Source organism: Arctopsyche grandis, chromosome 1 (genome assembly GCF_051622035.1).
Source record: "Arctopsyche grandis isolate Sample6627 chromosome 1, ASM5162203v2, whole genome shotgun sequence".
Classification (NCBI taxonomy): domain Eukaryota; kingdom Metazoa; phylum Arthropoda; class Insecta; order Trichoptera; family Hydropsychidae; genus Arctopsyche; species Arctopsyche grandis.
Genome location: NC_135355.1, coordinates 7,327,019 through 7,348,729, shown reverse-complemented (window position 1 = coordinate 7,348,729; position 21,711 = coordinate 7,327,019). Strand labels below are relative to the sequence as shown.

General features: G+C 31.9%; 1 protein-coding gene across 1 annotated transcript in view; it reads left to right on the top strand.

Annotated features, from left to right (window-relative positions):
• Window positions 1-21,711, top strand: part of CCAP-R (Crustacean cardioactive peptide receptor) — a 129,052-nt gene that overhangs the window by 105,824 nt on the left and 1,517 nt on the right. The window contains exons 4-10 of the mRNA XM_077446292.1: window positions 3,057-3,160; window positions 3,602-3,695; window positions 4,461-4,556; window positions 9,886-10,086; window positions 10,207-10,302; window positions 17,633-17,813; window positions 20,897-21,053. Coding sequence (XP_077302418.1) covers window positions 3,057-3,160; window positions 3,602-3,695; window positions 4,461-4,556; window positions 9,886-10,086; window positions 10,207-10,302; window positions 17,633-17,813; window positions 20,897-21,053 — 929 coding nt within the window. The remainder of the gene's footprint in view (window positions 1-3,056; window positions 3,161-3,601; window positions 3,696-4,460; window positions 4,557-9,885; window positions 10,087-10,206; window positions 10,303-17,632; window positions 17,814-20,896; window positions 21,054-21,711) is intronic.

Below are 21,711 nucleotides of genomic sequence, written 5' to 3'. Positions count from 1 at the left end.
CATGATATTTTTAACAAAGTCCATACCTCTAATCCATAGGCTCCAAGCCTCCGAAAAATCATCATAACTTAAAGCATGGTGTGCTATATACCAAACTCGATTACAATTAAAAAACTGTGAATTCAAATGTAACAAAAAAAAACAAGCTTGAGCGTTTATTTGTGTTGAAATCGAAAAACCGGCGTTTTGGGCTCATTCACCGGTTTTTAAAGGTTTTTTTTTTTGAATTTCAAATTTCTATGAAATCATGAAAAAAATGAACATAGCCAGACTTTCTTAGGCAATAGGCGAATATTTCTTTAAACAACAAAAAAAGGGACAGCACTTAGCGATTTCTTTGAGATTCAGTAACGAGCGAGCACCAGGTCATAAACCAGTAAAATATTATTGAAAGTAGTTTCATTAACTTAATGCATTTTGAACCTTTTGGTGATTTTTTGGTACATTTTGTTATGGACCCAAGGTAATTCAAACGAGAAGTAAAACTTTCTGACGACGAAAGATACAACATATACCAGGGTTTTCCAACATACGGCCACCAAATTCATTTAATCTGACGTCAGATTTACCTTGAATCCGGCCTGTGGCCCTTTAATTTTTTACAGGCCCTTTATTTTCAAAGCTTTACCCAGATAATTAAAAAAAACTGCTTAGCTAGAAATTCAAGATACATATGTACAATATTATTAATGCAATTCATAAAAAATATATATTTTCCGATTACGATTCCGATAATCTAAAATCTATTTCGATGTGATAAATATTTTTATCTATTTCTGATTATTATACAAAAAATAATCTGCAAAAACTAATTCAATTAAATTTTTAAGCAATTATTTTTTTACATAATGTATTATGTATTATTTACAATTTTTTTAGCAATATAAAAATTTTAAACTTATAAAAATCTAAATTTTCTGAAGCCGGTGAAAACCGGTTAACCAACTTTTGATTTGTAAAAACATGAAAATTGTTTATTTTTGGAACCCCTACATATGTACATATAAAAAAACATTCATATTTCCATATATGTATGTACATAATGTTGATTAAATGTTTTATTTGCTGTATTGTATTTTTTTTTACTATTTCGTTATAATGTATTTGGATCTTTATTTTTTTTACATTTTGACCAATGTAAAATAAGGATTACCGTTAATGTCACAAAGGTCCGAACTTTGGAATAAATAATATCAACATTGAAACTATACATATTACACACAAATATGTGTGTATATAATATAGAGTTAATTATCCCAAAAATCTTTATGGGAAGCTCAAATTTTGTAAACATTAACTCATCTTCTGCAATATAATGGGCCCGTTTGAACTATTTATTTTGCAGAAAGGAATAAATTTGATGGATTCGTAAATAATATTGACCCCAAGATATATGTACTTAAATGGATACATACATACATATATAGGTATATAACAAACAGTATGCATGGACATATGGCTCCGATTTCGACTCAAACTATGTTAATACTGTTTTAAATTTCCAACTTCCAACTGTCAATTTGCTTTAATGAATGCTTAAATTTTGTCTATCAAAAGACTTACTCTATGGAGTCATGCAAAAAAAATAAACATTGAAATCATATAAAAATTATTTAGTATTATAAGATTATTTTTAAATTTAAATTTCAAAAATTTTATACAAGAAAATTACATATAATATGAATTTTTTTAATTAAAAGTTGAAGCATTTTTAAGTTTAACTGTCTAAAAATATGGATATATTTACAATATATTCAAAATTCATAAGCAAAGCAAATTGGGTGATAATATTGGCCATCTGTGCACCTTGCGAAAATTTCAAAGAAACCGTTCGGAAAGTTTTAAATTTATGCTAGGCATAACAAAGCAAGCAAGATATGTACATTACTTTGAAGTTGATAAATTTATTGTGTACTTTTCCTACTAATTGTACGTAGAAATCTTTTTGAACGTGTAAAATTAACATAGTTTTAATTAATTAAAATTGTTTGTACTTCACAATGAAATTATATGAATTTGTTCAAGTGTTGTGTTCAACTCTCGAACAAAAAAATTATTTGTAAAAAGGTGAATCGTATTTTTAGAACCGATTTGAAATGAGTCATGGCTGTGAAGTGAAGTCACTTCAATATATTCCGAATCGACTTAAACGTTTTTATACAGATTGACTTTTCGTATGACGACGTATAAAATTATTTATAGAAAAACTAATAGCGATTTTCAAAATATAAAAATATTTAAAATTACTAAATATTGATATGTTATCCACTTTATTGAATTATTGGTATTGAAATATGTATAAATAAAAAATGAGTACATTCATAGTGAATGTGTATGAATTTCATACACAAACAAATTAATTTAATAACAAAAACGAGAGTAAAAAAAAAGTATGAGTCGGAGGACACAATCGGCTTTTTCAATTTTATTTATAACTAGTTGTTATGCCCGGCTTCGTTCAGTATTTATAATATAAACAGCTTAAACATGGCGTTGTTTTATTAAATTTATTTGAATCGAAAATAAAATATAACGAATCGTCGTCATAGAAACGTTGATTTGTTTTCGATGTTACCAACCAACATTACATACATACTTACAAAGTCTCCTTCAAAATTATATATTAGATGCAATTTAAATTCTTGATTATTAAATTTCAATTTATTATTGGATTTACTTCAATAAAATCAGAGACCCTAGTTGACGCACACCGTACTATTATTAATTAAAGAAATTAATAAAAAAAAGAGCCAAAGTCTGTTGATTTTTACGACTCCGACTCCAATTCCAACTCCGCTTGAAATGCTACGATTCCGCGACTTTGACTACATTCCTGGTTATACAAAAACCACTCGACAAGTTTCAATAAAATTTGATGGAACTTTCGCATCTCGAATAAAATTAAGATAAGTCAAGAAGTTTTAAACTTTTCACACGAGTCGAAAAATCTAATTACACGCTTTAGCTAACCTAATTTCAAAGTACATAAATGCGTTCTCCTTGAAGTGTAGACCGTTTTCTAGATGGAAACTCAATGTTTTTCTTCCTGTTTTCAGATCTGTGCGTCGGTTTGATCAGCGTGTTGACTGATATAGTTCAGAAGATGATGGTGCCGTGGGTTATCGGCAACATCGCCTGTAAGATCGTCAAATTTTTACAGGTTTACCATATTTTTTTCTCGCATATTACATATATATATATATATATATATATATATATATATATATATATATATATATATATATATATATATATATATATATATATATATATATATATATATATATATATATATATATATATATATATATATATATATATATATATATATATATATATATATATATATATATATATATATATATATATATATATATATATATATATATATATATATATATGTATATCTTGTGAGTGCACTTCAAAGCATTCGCCTCTCATCGGCATGAAGAGTTTTGTCGTTCACTTTGTGTTTACAATAAACATTTGAAGCTCTTATTGGATGTTCGTAGGTGGTCCACGTTTAAATTTTGACTCGAAAATTTGTTTACTTAGTTTGTTTTTCAAAATAGATTATATATGTATATATATATAATTTCAGGTTGTCGTAACGTATTCGTCCACTTACGTCCTCGTCGCTCTGAGTATCGACCGATGCGATGCCATCACTAATCCCATGAATTTTTCCGGAAGCTGTAAGTAATACATGTATGAAAATATATTGCAATAATTCCATGTATAATAAATTTGATCAAAAAACATGATTTCATGCAAAAAAGTGACTGTTGCTTTAAAAAAATATTTGTATTAAAATTCTGACAAATAGAAGTGCTTGCAATCAATCATACAAGGTTAATAATATTATTATTATAATAAATTTGGCGCCTATTTCATGATATGTACTAAACTTTTATAACTGAAAATTAAAAAAAAAAAATAATTTTTGTAAAAGAAGTGTATCCTAACTATGTACATAAGTCGGAGTACATATCATGTAAAAATAATCCAAATTTGGTGGTTCTAAATTATAAATTTGTAGATTTGTATAACAGACAGACAACCGTGTAATTTATACATATGAGCCGTTATAATTGAAAGTGACATAAGTCCACTTTTCCACATTTCCACATCTCGCGAAACATTAAATATAATATAATGTTTTGCGTTTAAAAATATTTAAAAATACTGGTGGCCTGTAATACGTTTATTCTACTTTCCCAAGATTCTAAACATATCGAATTAAAAGAAAAAATATTGTTTTTGGGACTGAAAATTAGACTACCGCCACTTTCAAATATAATATAACAACTCATGTGTACATTCATCTTTATTGATGTAATATGTGTAAGAGAATTAACTTACACCAGTTGTAATAAAATAAAATTTCTCCTGTAAAACAGGTGTCACTATAATATGCAATTATGCATGTGATGATAAAAATTTGATACTTTGCTTTTCAGGGAAACGAGCAAAATTTTTGATTGCTTCCGCTTGGATACTGAGCATTGTCTTTTCCGTGCCTATCCTTGTATTGTATGAAGAAAAAGTAATTCAAGGTATTCTAATCAATTATATTTTATCGTTAGTGGAATGGAATGAATAGAATGGAATAAAAGCATATTAAAACAAATTATTGTATACGTGCATACGAGTCGAATCGTTTATAATCGGATCGATCAAGCTATAGAAATACATATAAACGAGAAATGAGGGAAACAATATGGAATCAAATTTACGGGGGTTTATTTATTTATCTTTATGATTTATTTATCATAAGTGTTTTACCACTTTTTATTATTACGTTATAATTGGTTTTCGAGGATTATCTCCAGGCTTAAGTGTTGTCGGCTATCAATGGAGACCGCCGAATGGACTTAGTGGTCGGTAACGGCATTCGGTCACTTCCTGCTAGAGTTCTCAGAACTGACAGCGCGAAAGTGTGGGACTGCATGCCGAGACCGTGGGACTGTATATCTGGTACGTGACTATAATAATAGGTAAACAAACGCGTCAAGGAAGATGCAGTGAGCAACCTCTCTTTTAGCAGGTACTTAGGCCATATGAAGGCATTCTGGGTGGAGCACTGGCAGTGCGTTAATCTCCTAAATCACCCAATAAATGCTTTGGCCTTTTATTTGGATCCTCCACCCACACCTACGCAACAATGCGATCAATACAATCAATACAAGAATTTATACGATGCGAATTCATACAAACATCATCCACAGTGACATCTATGGAGAATTTTAAGCAGCATTTTATTATATAGAAATGGGCGAACCTCAAGGCGCTGAATAACTTGAAATTTGCAAAAGAGATTGGAAAGGAGATGCCAATTTACCGGAACCATTTCAATGAAAATCAAAAAAATTGGCAAACTCTGATAGGAAACGATCGACCTGGAGTCACAAGTATCCAAGTCTGGTCAACCGTGACTACTAGTGGGAATCGAACTGTGATCACTCCACTCGAAAGCATAATATACATACCAACTACTAGTCCACGCTGCTGGCTTATAAACAACATTGTACAATAACAATGAAGTAAAGTGCTATAAATGAAGCAATATTGAAGCAAAGAAATTATGAACATATTAGCCTTAAATTAAATAGTGCCTTTCAGTTTTAGTGATCATAAGATATTATAATTAACTTCGGAGAAACTTCTCGTTAATTCGTTTCGTTCTCCAGCTATTGCGTGGTAATACGTCATGCCCGTTGTTGCTGGAACAGTTGGGACTTTATGTCCCTAATAATTATGTGCGTGGTAGACATCATCATTTGATGGTTGTACCTGCTGCTCGCACAGTTCTTTTTCGAATGGCTCCTATTCCAAGAGCTATTCGACTTCTCAATGAAACCGTTGCTGCCGTCCCTGAATGTGATATTTTCCACCTTGGGGAGCGTAGATTATCGGATGTTATTTTAACATATTTATCTGGTCACCTGCGCTCATCATTACTTTCTTAATTTGAATGTGATGAATGAGTGAAATCTTAATCTACTCTCTTCCATTTGGGCCTCGCTGTGATTTTAATTTTTATTCATATTTTGTTGATTTATTTTACTTTTTCTTCCTCCTTTGTACATTTTATGTACTATTTTATTTGTATTATTATTTTCCTTTTGTTACTTTTTATTATTTTTTTATTCTGCTTTCTAATTTTTCTGTTTTTTTTTACTTGTATTATCTTTGTTAAATTTAGGCCATTGTGGCGCATTAGGTTCTTCCTGTAATGCCACAATGGTCCAAAACTATTAATAAATAAATAAATAAATAAATAATTCACCTTTAAAAAAATGTACATACACGTTCACAACCGGTAACAGAATGATCAATGAAAGCCATACACATATTTAGCACGGAGTAATTGAACCGTTCAGTCTGTGACAGACCGGTTAATTGGTGTATCCGTACAGACATTTAGCAGTGCTAAATTAGCACGAATAATTTATTTTTTTATTTTTTGTATATTTTTCGACCATTGTGGCATTACAGAACGAACCTAATACGCCACAATGGCCTACATAAGAAAACATGTGAAAAAAAAATACGTAAAATAAAAAGAAAAAAGCAAAAGCAGAAAAATATGATAAAATAAAATAATACATAAAAAACGAACATAAGGAAAAAAACAAAAATAACAGAATACAAAGTGGGTAATGTCTTCGATCTATAGCTAGCACAGATATAAATACATACATACATATAAGAACCAGCCGTAAATACAAAACATCCCCACGAGGTCCAAATGGAAGAGAGAAGATCAAAATTCCAATCGAACACACATGATGAGTGCAGGCTACCAGACAAATAGATTAAAATAATCTCCGATGACCTACATACTTTCACTGAGCTGGAAAACATCACATTCAGACACGGCAACAACGATTTTATTAAGAAGTCAGATAGCTCTCAGAATAGGAGCCATCAGATAAAGAACTATGCGGGCAGGAGGTACAAATAATAACTAAATTCAAATGTAGGTGAAAAATAATAATAATAAAGAATTGCGTATGTGAGTATTATATGTACATATACATTTCATTTATGTATACATATGTACATACATAATGAAAGTGTTTCCATTAACAAATAAATCATCGGGAATCGAAACGTTCGTATCGGGTTCATTCTCAACATCAATCACTTTTAATAGTTATCCTAACTATAATACGAATAATATTAAATGATAAAAAAAATCACACGCTTGTTATTATAGTTTAAAAGAGTACTTGACCTGTAACTTGATAATATATGTACATATGTATGTATATGTACCTGTTTTGTGTGTGCGATTTTGCACAACGACCCAATGAATTGCTCATGCAATATTCAAACTGCATTCTAATGGCCCTTATTATCTCTCACACGTGCATGTACTCTTAAATAACACGGTGGGCAAAAATAGCCGTCACAAAAGATATATCCTAAATTAAAAATGGTAAAATGATGATATAATCTAATGTTATAAATTATAATATGTATTTATTTATTAACATATTAGCCACAGTGACATTACAGAATACTCGAACGCGTCACTGTGACCAGACTTATAAGCGTAATACAAATACTTTATATAAGAAAATTAGCGAGACATCTATGTTATAGATAATCAGTTTTTGAAATCATATTCAAATAGTGGTGACATAGTGGGTAGGATGGTTTTTGCCAATTTAATGGAGGAACCGCTTCAACAATGAAATTAGATAAATTGGCAAATCTGACCGGAAACAATCGACTTGGAGTCACAAATATCTAAGTCTAAAAATTTTTTAATCGCGGTCAGCTCACGGGATCGAACCCGGCGACCTCTCGATGCTTAGTATCAACGCAACCACCGAGCCATGCTGCTAGTATGTACGTACATATTTACGTTTTTCTACATCTTTATGTACATATACATATGTATATATTAATATGAATACGATAGAAAATATGTGATCATGATAGTTAAAATATATCGTGTGGTTTTAAATACGCAATCCTCTAAGAAAATTATGTGATTTTTTTGGCATTGTGTGATGTTTTATTTCAACTAAGAGTATATGAAATTCAAAATAAAAAAAACATATGTTTTTTATTGAGTTGTTGAACTCAAATATACATAAATCTTTATGGTCGTCCAATTAAAAATAAACGTAGAAAACTACATACATACATATATGCAGTGTAGGCTCGTGCATAGGAACTGCGGCGCTGCAGCACCCCCAGAAAAATTACCAAAAAATCACATTTACAACTTGTATTTAGATATATTTGACATATGTACTCATTAATAATGATTATGTCAAATATCTAATCATTCTTATTTAAATTACATTCACAAGGATTTTTTTGTGTTTCTTCTGGGGGTGCTGCAGCGCCGCAGTTCCTATGCACGAACCGCCACTGCATATATGTATATGTAGGTACATCCAAGTTATCTGGATATAATATTTATAAAATGCTGTTTTTATTTGTCAGCTTACTTTCACATATGTTGTATGTATGTATATTTATGATGTAAAAAATAACGGGATATTTGTCTGTCTTTTGTCACGTACTAGAAGACGTATAGGTGAAAACGCGTATTGTTTTTCGCGTAGTGAAAATCTGACATGAGAGTGAGTAACTTATGCGATTATTATACGGTGGAAATCATGGCGCTCAAAAAGTAAAGACATTCACGAATATATGTGTTATTCCAAATTTAATACAAAAAACTGTGTGCTATTTTAAATACATATTTAAAGTCCACAACATATAATACATATATAAAATTTTGCCAACAATCCGATAATATAATATCTATAGGTATAATTATCGACGTCTATTAAGTGTGAAGAAAATTGGGTAGGCTTATAAATTGTTAGAACACTTGTATGTACATATGTACCAAATTAAAACCATCAAACCACCAAAACCATCCTACACGCAATGTCACAAATATCTGAATTTGATTTATGTATCATATAATATGTAAAGAATTATGTACACGTCTAAATCCATATGTGTCTCTATGGATTAATTCATTAATTAACTAATTGTTAATTTCGTGTTCTCTTAATTTAGTTAATTTCGCCTCTCAAAATACAGCGATTTATTCAATAAAGAATGCTGCAATGTATGTAATCAATTGTCTAGAAAAATTTAATTTAAAAAATTTATTAAATTCATACTATTTTCTAAATTCACACTATTCCTAAATTTAGGGGGAGCAAGTGATGTAAAATAAAAATAAAAATTAGTATAACTCTGCCGGATGAGTATGTACATACCGGTCTCCGTGACGAGCCGGAATGTGAAATTACCGAAAACGCAAATATTAGAAGGCAAAGATCGAAAATCGAAAGATCTTAAGTCGAAAGATAAAAAAAGGGTGCATGGTAAACGGTACATACTCACTTAATTTGCGCGAGCAGGATACAACAGGAACAAGAGGAACAGGCTTTTCCTCCCGTATTCTGCGTGCGCACATTAATACGGGAGGAAAGGCCTGTTCCTCTTGTTCCTCTTGTTCCTGTTGTATCCTGCTCGCGCAAATTAAGTGAGTATGTACCGTTTACCATGCACCCTTTTTTTGATCTTTCGACTTAAGATCTCTGCCTTCCGATATTTGCGTTTTCGGTGATTTCACATTCCGGCTCGTCACGTAGACCCTGTACATACATATTTCAATCGCTTATTTATGAAGAATTTTTAACATATTTTTTTTTAAATTACATTTTAATTTATTTACTTCACATTTTCCCGTGCTATGTATGCCCTACGCAAATACACGAATGCGTGCATCTGGTTATTACTAAATTATAACAAAAAAGCACAGATACAATTGAATTGACGAAAACAAGCACTATACTTTTACCACGTAATAATACATATTATGTATGTTCGTTTTTTAAGGTCAAGCACAGTGCTGGATAGAGCTGGGCACTCCACAACACTGGCAAATCTGGATGACCTGTGTTTCCTTGACCCTGTTCGTGTTCCCGGCCCTGACAATAACGGCCTGTTACACGGTCATCGTTCTGACCATATGGGCGAAGAGCGAAGTCGTCATCAGTCCACCATCGAGTTCGAGAAAATTCAAAAGAAACAAACAGAGTACGCTTTTCAAGTGGAACTTTAACAAATACATACATATATACTCGTACATATATTGTTTGAAGATAGTTAGATGAGTATTAACATTGTAAATAATGAGGAATTACATTCTTATTTTAGTACCACCTGATGCCGATTCTAGAAGAGCCAGTTCGAGAGGCTTAATCCCTCGAGCTAAAATCAAAACGGTCAAAATGACGTTTGTCATCGTTTTCGGTAAGATTTTGGTCATCTATTTATTATAATATTTTTTGAAAGTGTGAATGTCAAGTCGATGGAATCACGTGCGATATATATATATCATCATCATCATCATTTACAGCCATTCGCCATCCACTGCTGGATGAAGGCCTCTCCAACACGCTTCCACTCGTCTCTGTTTTGCGCAACACTCATCCATCTCATTCCGCACATTTTCCTAATTTCGTTCACCCATCTTCCTTGCGGTCTTCCTTTTACTCTTTTGCCTTCTCTCGGGTACCATTCAAGCACTTCTTTTGTCCACCTTTCGTCCATCCTCCTAGCTACGTGACCCGCCCATTGCCATTTCAATCTCTTCACTCTATCCACTATGTCCACTACCCTTGTCATATTTCTCACCCACGTGTTCCGCTTCCTGTCTTTCCTCGTTATGCCAAGCATACAGCGTTCCATACTTCTTTGAGTGCATTGGATTTTATTTTGCATCTTGGCGTTCAGTGTCCAAGTTTCACATCCATACGTCATCACTGGCAAAACGCATTGATCAAAGATCCTTTTCTTCAGGCAGAGTGGCATTTTTGATTTAAAAACAGCATTCATCCGTCCAAATGCACTCCACCCTAATTTCATACGTCTCTTTATCTCTTCATTTTTACTACCAGACATGTCAATTATTTGACCTAAATATAAATAATTATTTACTACTTCTACTGGTTTATCATCTAAGGGGATGCTATCAGGCATGCAATAACTATTGAACATTAGTTTAGTCTTATCTACGTTAATTTTTAATCCTACTTTTCTACTTTCCCTGTCCAGCTGTGTTAGTCTGATAAGTAGGTCAGCTGAATCACGAGCTACTAAAACTATATCGTCTGCGAACCGAAGGTGACTCAAAAAGCGACCATTGATACTTACTCCGGCTGTATCCCAATCCAATTTCCTGAAAACTCCCTCAAGCACCGCATTGAATAACTTGGGCGAGATTGTATCTCCTTGTCTTACTCCTTTTCCTATGCTAAATCTATCTGTACCTGAAAAAATTTTAACCGAAGCTGTGGCATTCTTATATATTGCAGCTAACAGTCCCACATAGGGTTCCGGCACTCCCTGTGTTTTTAGAGCGTTAAGTACTGCATTATGACTAACTGTATCGAAGGCTTTCTCATAATCGACGAAACCTAGGCACAATGGCCGTTGATATTCGTTGGCGCGCTCGATTAGTTCGCCAACTACTTGGAGGTGGTCCATTGTGCTGAAATTTGCCCTAAACCCTGCCTGCTCTATAGGTTGGTTCTCGTCGAGGATATTTTTCAGCCTTTCTGTAATAACCTTCGTGAAGAGCTTGTAGACCGCTGAAAGTAGACTAATGGGTCGGTAGTTCTTGATATCGCTTTTGTCGCCTTTTTTGTGTATTAAAATGATAGTTGCGTTATTCCATCCTTCTGGTATAGCTTGGTTCTGGATGCATTTGCTGAAAAGCCTAGCTAAGATATTAATTAGGGGGGGGCCGCCACATTTTAGTAAGTCAATGGGAATATTATCTTCCCCTGGGGTTTTACCGTTCTTTGCAGTTTTTAGCGCGGCCTCTACTTCGCTAGGCAATACTGCAGGAACCCTTTGGCCGTGTGTCGATTCCAGAGCGGGGAATTGGCCGTTGTCGTTCTCGTATAGTTTTGCATAGAACGTGTAAACTCTGTCTATGATTTCTTCTCTATTCCTAATTATTACTCCGCTCTCTGATCTGATTGCGATCATTTGGTTTTTGCCTAAGAAAAGATCCTGTTTGCACTTTTTCAGGCTACGGTTATTCTTAATGGTATTTTCTATTAGCTTGCTGTTAAAATCCCTGACATCCCTGACTATTCTCTTTTTAATTTCCTTATTTACTAGATTGTATTCTTGCTTATTATTATCCCTATCTAAATTCCTTTTATGCTTAATTAGGTTTTTTGTTTCCGCTGAAATTTTGCTTAATTTAATCTGTTTCCTGAATCCACCTAATTTCTTACCTGTTGAGGTTAGAACCGAACTAATTACAGTGTTCAATTCCTCGATGTCTGCTTCTGGGTTTAATTTCCCGTATCGATTTCCAAGTTCGAGTTCGAATTCCTTTTTCCTAGACCTTAGTTGAGCGAAATCTGGAGAGTTACTGCATCCTTTTATTAATTTCCTTCGTTCGCAATTTATATTAATGGCCATCTTGGCACGGACTAATCTGTGATCGCTACCTATATCTACTTTACTTAAAACACTAACGTCTTTAACGGAGTGCAGGGCATTTGTTAGGATGAAATCGATCTCGTTTCTGTCTCCTTTAGGACTCTCCCAAGTCCACTTATTGTTGGTGTTTTTCCTGAAAAATGAATTAGTGATAAAGAGCCTGTTGTGTTCTGCGAATTCTATGAGGCGATCGCCTCTGTCGTTTCTTTGGCCGGTACCAAAATTGCCTACTGCTCTTTCTGTATTTGCCTTTTGTCCTATTTTTGCGTTAAAGTCGCCCATGATTATTTTAAAGTGGTGACGGCTATTATCGTATGCGTCCTGTATTTTTTCGTAGAAGTCTTCTATTTCCTCGTCTGGGTGGCTAGATGTGGGGGCGTACACTTGGAAGATTTGACAAGTGTACCTGCTCGAGATTCTTAATACTATATAGCATATACGTTCCGATATGTCGCTTATTTCTATAATATTTCTTTCTATTCTCTTATTGATAAGAAACCCTACTCCTCCTATTCTACCATTTGGTAGCCCTCTCCAGTAGAGACAGTTACCACTTTTTAGGATTATTTGGTTTTGCTGTTTTCGTCTTACTTCACTAAGTCCTACTATATCCCATTTGATATTTTCTAATTCATTCTCTAATGCAAGCACACTTCCTTCACTCGATAACGTTCTTACATTGTACGTGGCTAAATACAGGTTTCTATTAGCTAAGCTATCATCCATCGTCACTCTTACCTTGTTGGAGGTTTGGATATTATTTTTCTCGCATTTATCCAAGATGTGTTGAGAAAAAGGCGGTACCTGAGAGAGATTTCCATTCAAGGAGTGAGTTCTTACCGCCATAGACTCTTCTCTGTGGTCAGCTTTGACAGATAGTCATCCTAGGTATCACTTGGATCACTTATGAATTATTACATGCCATTTAACAGGGTTACTTTGTAAGTGAAAGTAGTTAGTTATGATAATAATAGATTAGCAATTGTTATACTACTTTTTTATAGATCTTTATCGTGAGACGCCTCTTTGGAGACAACGGATTTATATATGTGAGTGCGGTTTGCAATTTAATATTTTAATAATAACTTTAGTAAAGAATATAAAATTACACGAATTACTTTAATATAATTTAAATATAAAAAAGAACTGATAGACAGTTGGGAAACACCGTTTCTGTTTGCTATTATTCTATTAAGTAAAGTTCGTTAAAGATTTTTGGCTGGAAGCAATTATGTGGAAGATTTATTGCTTCTGTGGGACCGACTGAAGGACCCTTTTTTTGTATTCAGGTAAGGAGATGTATCTCGTTCGTATATTTTTTTGCTCAGATTTGACACAAAAATTAGCACAAAATTTTTCGAAATAACTGATATAAAACCGCTTTTTACGACCGATTTGCTGTTTATTTTTACACTTAAATTATACTAGGATGCAATTAGTAGAATAAGTGATTAGATGGTTAAGTTTTTAGATTAAATTTCGTGCAATAGCCGGGTTTAAGCGAGTAATAGCGGGAAGAACGCAGAAGCACGTCTTCCCCGCATGACACGAAAGACCGAACTCAAATATATATATATATATATATATATATATATATATATATATATATATATATATATATATATACTCGCTTAAGTCGCTCCCCCCACCCCACACTACTGACACGGTGTCACACAATTTGCGTATACTCATGTCAGAAACAACTGAACTTATGTAAATCTAAACTTTTCGACTCAAATTTCAATATCACTTTACTGTAATTACTTTCAGACCTGGCTCCTTTCTACTTACATATTGTATAAGTGATTACTTTTATAACCAGACGGAAAAAGGAGAATGACAGAAAGTAATGAAAATTAGCGAGATAAAAAAGTTTCAGGAAAATAAACGATTTCTTTTTTGTTTGACGAATGGAAAATTAAATTATAAAACAATTTATAAAAATTCTATAATTTTATTGAATTCCGTTTTAATAACATTTTATGGCATTAAAATAAAATCATATTAAATGCGTAAATGTTGTTATTGTTTAACGATCAAAAATAAAATTTTATTTCGATTTATCTGCAGTGATGTGAAAGTATGTAAAAATATATATTTTTGATGAAAAGCTGAAAATGCTAAAATTTAATTTCAAAAACGATAATTTATGAAAAATTCATTGCGTCAAATATCAAATATAGAAGGAAATGAAAAATTCTACTTTGATATTATATTTCAATCAAGGTCCTTTCTTTCTTACGATAGACGTCTTTTCAATCAAGTAGCACATTTTCCAAATATAAATAAGCTCGTAATATATACATCAACCACTTTCATGTAGCGAAATTCTGCAAATGAATGCGTACGAATATCATGGGCTAAAATTAGGGTGACCATACGTCCCATTTTGACCGGAACAGTCCCGTTTTTTGCGTGCCTTGCGTTCGTCCCGTCGTTTTCGTAAAATTGTTTGATTTGTCACGTTTTGTCCGCCCACTGATGCTCTGAAGAATTTAAACATTTTTATTATTATTACTAACCTCTTCTTAGTTCAGAATCGATTTTGTCGTCTGACGAAGTTTGAGTTCTTATCCGATTGTTTTCAAACTTTGCCATTTTGCTCGGTTTGGTCATCAATATAAGTGGAAATGACGTCCGCCATTACCATGGTGAAAAATAATCGTAATAGGCACGTTTGAAAATACTGCATCTTCCTTCACGGTGACGTCTATCGTCCACACTGTCCCATTTGTCCACACTGTTCTGATCGTTTTTTTTCCCTTTTCGCCCCCTTCTCGCTATGGCAGATTGAGCACTTTGCCATACTCATGATAAAATTTTACGGAGAGAATTGGTGATTTCTTAATTAGGTTATTTATTTTATTTTATTTATTGAAAAATCAACAGACAACAGGATGTACATAGATATGTATAAAAAAACAAATAGTAAATATATAATATATGTAACATCCAAGTCCAATAACAGATAATTATAAAAAAAAATGAAAAAGATAAATAAGGAAAACAAATGAAAAAGAAAAGAATAAAGGCTATAACATGACAAAATATGTAGAACATTGCATAATTAAACTATAGTGTTAAAATATTGGAAAAAGGTTATAAAATAGAATATAAGAAGAAATTGAAATTTACAAATATAAAACAAATGAAAAAGGTAAATACAAAATAAACAAATGAAAAGGAAAATAATGAAAGCTATAATATGATTAAATAGCACATTACATAACTAAACTAAAGTATAAAAATATTGGAAATATTGGAAAAATAGAAGAGGAGAAGAAATGAATCAATCGGTCAAGATTCTCTTGATGTTCGACCTGAATTGATGTAGGGAAATACCAAATATGTAGATCAACTCATTCAGCTCTCCGTTAAACATACTATAAACGCGCTGCAGATAAGAATATTTTTGGGAATTAGTATTGAAAGGATCAAGTGAAAAGAGTGCAACGCGTCTAGAGTACCGAACTGGGATTCTGAAATTAACCTTATTCAGTAAATCAGAACAATCAAGGAAACCATTTATGAGCTTAAAGAAGAATATAGCATCAGTATGTCGTCGCCTGACAGAAAGATTGTTAAAAGAAAGGATTTTTAAAATGTCGGAAACAGTAGAATGGGCATAGGTAGGAAAAAGGTAGCGTAAGGATTTAATAAATTTAAGTTGAACTTTCTCAATACAATTAATATGGGATAAATAAAAAGGTGACCAGATAATTGAGGCAAATTCAATGTGAGACCTTACAAAGGAAAAATAAAGTAATTTAAGTACATAAGGATCATTAAAGGGTTTTGTTGAGCGGAGTAGGAATCCAAGAGATTTAAATGCTTTGTTGGTAATAAAAGAAATATGTTCAGAGAAATCTAGTTTATTGTTGAGTATTACACCAAGATCCTTAATAGAAGATGACGTGTTAAGGATTGAATGATTTAATTGATAGTGATTGGTAATAATTAACTTATTTCTAGTGAAATTTAAAATAGAGCATTTTTCTAGATTAATAAAAAGATCATTATTTAAACAATATATAGAGAATCTATCTAGATCTTCTTGTATCTTATGACAATCGTCTATGGTGTATATTGGTTTGTAAATTTTTAAATCATCAGCGTAAAGAAGTATAAAGGAATGTTTGAAGATGTATGAGATATCATTAATATATAGTAAAAAGAATAAGGGACCTAAATGCGACCCTTGTGGGACACCGGAAGGAATATGTCTAAGTGATGATTTAAAACTATTTATATATCGTCTTAATTTGCATTCAAATTTTTACTCAGCTTTCGAAATATCAATGTCTCATTCTTGTGACTTGGTCTAAAAATTTACTTTTTGTTTTAAAAAAATTTTTGATTTCAAAGTAAATGTTTCAATCATTAGTTTTTTTTTTTATTAAAAGTTAAGTATTCATAAAAATCACTCAATATCGGTCTTTATTAAAAGTCAAATTATTTTAAAAATCAGCTCTTAGTCAATGCTCTCAAATCTCTCTAGTCAACATTTCCATAGTAAAACTAGTAAAATACGCTCTCATGTTATAAAAAATTACAAGTTATTAAAGTAAATTTTTAAACTATTCGATTTATTAAAAGTTGAAATTGAAAATACTCAATAGTATGTATGTTCAGACTAGTGTATATTTTCTCAAATTTCCTCTTATTTTATATATTTTATCAAATATCCTCTCAAAATGTTATATTTTGGGTGAAAGATCTGTAGGTCCATACAATGCGAGTTATTTTTTTTTTATTTCCTCGGGATATATATTCAAAGAGAAGGCAGTTCTTCTTCATCGCTCTGATCGACGACGCGTTACTGCCATGCAAATATTCGGACATGTCTTACAAATTTGTCACGACCACTTACCCGCCAAAAAAGGGTCCTCATGAATAATACATTCGCCCTATACACGCGCGTGCGGATGCACTGAATTCATACGAAATCTTCCTCATTGTTATGGCGAACGTATCTTCATCCTTTGCCAATGGAGGCGAAGAGTGGGGAAATAAGAAAAAAAATCAACTACAATTCCAGCTTTAAATCCTCTTGCCAATATTCTTATTCAATTTTCGATTTGTCAAAATGAATTTTATTTATGCAAATTTCCCAATTCAACAGTATTCATCCTGTGCTGGTCACCGTACATGATCTTCGACCTGCTGCAAGTCTTCGGCTGCATCCCGAACACGCAAACAAATGCAGCTGTGGCCACCCTCATCCAAAGTTTGGCGCCTCTCAACTCAGCGGCCAACCCTCTTATCTACTGCTTGTTCTCCACACACATTTTCAAAAGTTTGAGGTTTGTATTGCACACACCTATGTACATACATATAACAGACAGAGCAAAAGTGAACCAAGTCCCAGTGTTTGACAAAACACTTGGATTTCTATGATTCATTTACAATCTACGTGGGAGTATGCGTTTTCTATTCATTTACATTTTACCGGATATAATTTGTATGGAAGATCTACCGGTAAGACCACTTAAAACGGTTAATAGCATTAAAGTCAAGAGATCCTTGTTAACATTGTGTGCTGGATAGAGGTCTTGAATTTTCGTAGTGGAATAAATGTTATTCATTCAATTACACAGACATATTTTCATTTCAAAGATGAAATTGAATATTCAAATTAATTTGACTTTGATTTTAGAGGAGATTTTGTCTGTGACCTAGGAGTAAAATTACATCCATTATTCGTTGAGCTCTGATTATTTCATTTTTATCCATCGAATATAAGCAGTATCACCGATAATTTGTTTGAATTTAACTAAGAGATATATACTTAAAATGTATGTTGCAAATAGTTACAATTGGAAGCTTTTTTTTTAATGTAATATTTAACTTTTGGAGATAATGGAATGTTGTCACTAACAACTACTTATTCTACTTATTGAAAAAATAGCGATGGATAAAATTTTACTTTTAAAACTACATACTTCTTTATAAGATACGCCATGACAAGGAATGATAAGAGGAAAGGTAGGTTCAGTCAATTTTTCAAGTTAATATAATTCAGATTGGAATGTTTTAAATGACAAATAAACCCCCTCATGATTTATGGTTGAAAGTCAGCTATGTATGTATGTAAGTATGTATGTAAATACATATGTACATATATGTATGTATACAATAGAACCTCAATTATCCGAATATAGCGATGTTTGTGGCGCCCTTGGCAAATATCAAATTTGTCGCCCCTTATTATTTATTCATTAGATTAAAACATTTCTTTCATTTAAAATAATACATATTTTTTTTAAATATATTAAAATTAATAAAAGAAACAAGATTATTTTTTATATAATAAATGTCCCACATTGATAATTCCACAATAAATATCAAATTATATAAAAGGAATCAGTGCACTTTGAACACAATTCAAATTTCGTAGTTTTTATTTTTTTGTCGTTTATTTTAATTTGTATTAATGTTGTTTCAAATAAATTTTTATTTATATAAAACCATAAATTTGTCGAACGGTAACCTATTACATTATTAACAACTTAACTATTAATTATTACAGATAGCAAAAACTGAAGACGAATTTTCCGTGAATTTGGCGTTAGCAAAGTTTGTTATTATATTATCAAAATTTATATTACTTGCTAATTCACTTTGTATTGATAATATTGATAATCGCCCTTGACTAAAGCCTTTAATCGATTTTTATTAAAGCTACTTTCGGCCGAAGCCACTATTGCAGGCATTACATTACATACTACATTCTCCTGGGTTCATTACCCCCATAAAAAGTTTGTAATTGATATTTTAAACATTTAAGTTCATTTAGAAATCGATCACAGTCTATTTCCAACTATTTTGAGAATGTTTTATTCCTTGGTTTTCTAAATTTTGTTCAGTAAAGTCAATAAGCCCTCACCAGTTAAAAATACCATATGTATATACAAATGGATATTTCAAAAACTCATCGAATGAATCTCAAATTTTATGTTTTATTAAAAAAGTGGGCAAGGGGCGCCTTCGGCGCCCCTCACATCGAGCGCCCTTGGCACTTGCCCATTTGCCATAGCCTCGCTGCGGCACTGATCAGGATTGTTAAAAACAATGACAAATTTTACGATTTTGTTACTGAATTTAAATTGAAATTGCTTTCAAACGTTTACGTTATCAGCTTCTACAAGAAAATAAATTAAAAAACTCTTGCTAGATGGCAGCAGAAAGTTGCAATTCTTTAAAGATTTGAAAAAATCATGGATCAAAATTTTGAAAAGGCAATTAGTATGTTCCAGTAACGCATTAATGATTGATATGGGAGACATTACGGGAGCAATAGCACAACTTTCAATATGTGGTGAATGTAACGAAGAATATGTCATCGAGTGGTTAAATTGCGATGCGAACGATTCTGGATTCCAAAATTTGAACAATGAGGAAATAATTAAAGAAATATCTACCTCAGTGGAAGAAAATGAAGAAGACAATGAGGAAATTTGCGAGGGGGGAGGTGGTATGAAGTGGTTTGAGAGCCAAGAATAATGTAACTCGAGACAACTTATGTGTCTTAAAAGTATTCGCGATTTGGCAGCTTCAAAAAAAGAACAGCTAACTTCAAGCAAAAATCCATAATTGAATTTCTTAATAAAGAATAATTTAATATTGTTCATCATGTTATTATACATATGTAAATGTCGACACATAAAAATTATTCATATTGAATGTACAAGTCTTTCCCTTTCAATTGTGATTTTTTCGATTATCCGGATTTCTCATCATCCGGACCGGACTATCTTCATCCCCAATTAGTCCGGATAGGAGGTTCTATTGTAATATATCATTTAATTTTTATATATAATTTAATACGTTTTATATAAAGTGACATCTATTAACTTATGTCGATATTACATTTTTTTCATAATTTCTTAAAACATACTTACATAGGTATGCATACTTACATACATACATATATATGAATGTACATAAATATTTATTATTTTGATAAATTTATCATAAAATTAAGAATATTGCATGCACCTGATTCTCAATATTCAAAAATAGCAATATAAATATTAAACATAACTACATATGACGGGCTGAAAACCAGACTGGTACAAGTGACATTTTTAAAAAAAGCTGGTTTAAGTGCTAAAATAATAGCATTTCATATGTACATATATGCTGTTATTTTAGTCTGGTTTTCAGCCCGTCATATATACTTGGTTTTCATATGCATGGAACTACATATTTGTTTTTAATATCTAAATGTTGTGTATGAAGTGTTACAATAACTTCGGTGTGCATGGTGTAATTTATTTTTAAGTTGATTTTTATAAATTTTTTTATTTATTTTTTAATTATTTATATTGGTTGGTGTTAATTTATTTTTTATTTATAAGTTGAAAGGGTGTTTATTTGTTGACAGAAAAATTCCGCCTTTTAAATGGCTATGTTGTTGGAGTGGCCGGTCTGGAAACAGTCGTGGTCATTCAGAATCAACTACTTTAAGTGAAATGTTAACTTCGTCCGACAGGCATAGGCGAGCCACACTTTTGCAACGCGATAGACATGACTCTTCTAAGGTAATTAGACAACAACATATCTATCATTTTAGAAACACCCTGCTCCATTTTCATAAAATCCTCTTTTAGTTGTCGAAAGCCATAGAAAAAATCGCTATTCTGTATTTCAGTATTGAAAAACAAGTGTTGAAGTTTATCTTACTAAACCTACCATTTTTATACTGAATTCGTTTCCTCAAAAAAAACCTGTTTTCTTAATAGAGGCATGCACTAAATCCATCCACTATGAGACTTTCTTTTCTATCTGAATGAGTTGAATATAAAATTAAAAAAAATAACAATATACATATCTTCAAACTTAAACTATGTTTACTATGAAAATGGAACTTAATTTTCGAAATGTAATAAATTTTCCTTTGTAATAAATCCCCATTCTTTCGTTCCAAGTTGCTGATAAAATTGGTTTGCTTTTGATGATGACTAAAAAAAATTCAAATCTCTCAGTGACCATATCCTTCCTTGTGCATGATAATCTTCAAAATACTTGAGTAATTACTAAACTCCTAAAATGTACACTGTCTAACTTCATTTTTAATATTACAATAATTCTTTTCCTTAAAAATTATTATTTGTATTTTTCATTTAATATCAAAATACATATTTTTATTTTATTTTATGTTTACATAGATATGTATATACCAGGAAGGCCTAGCAGGCA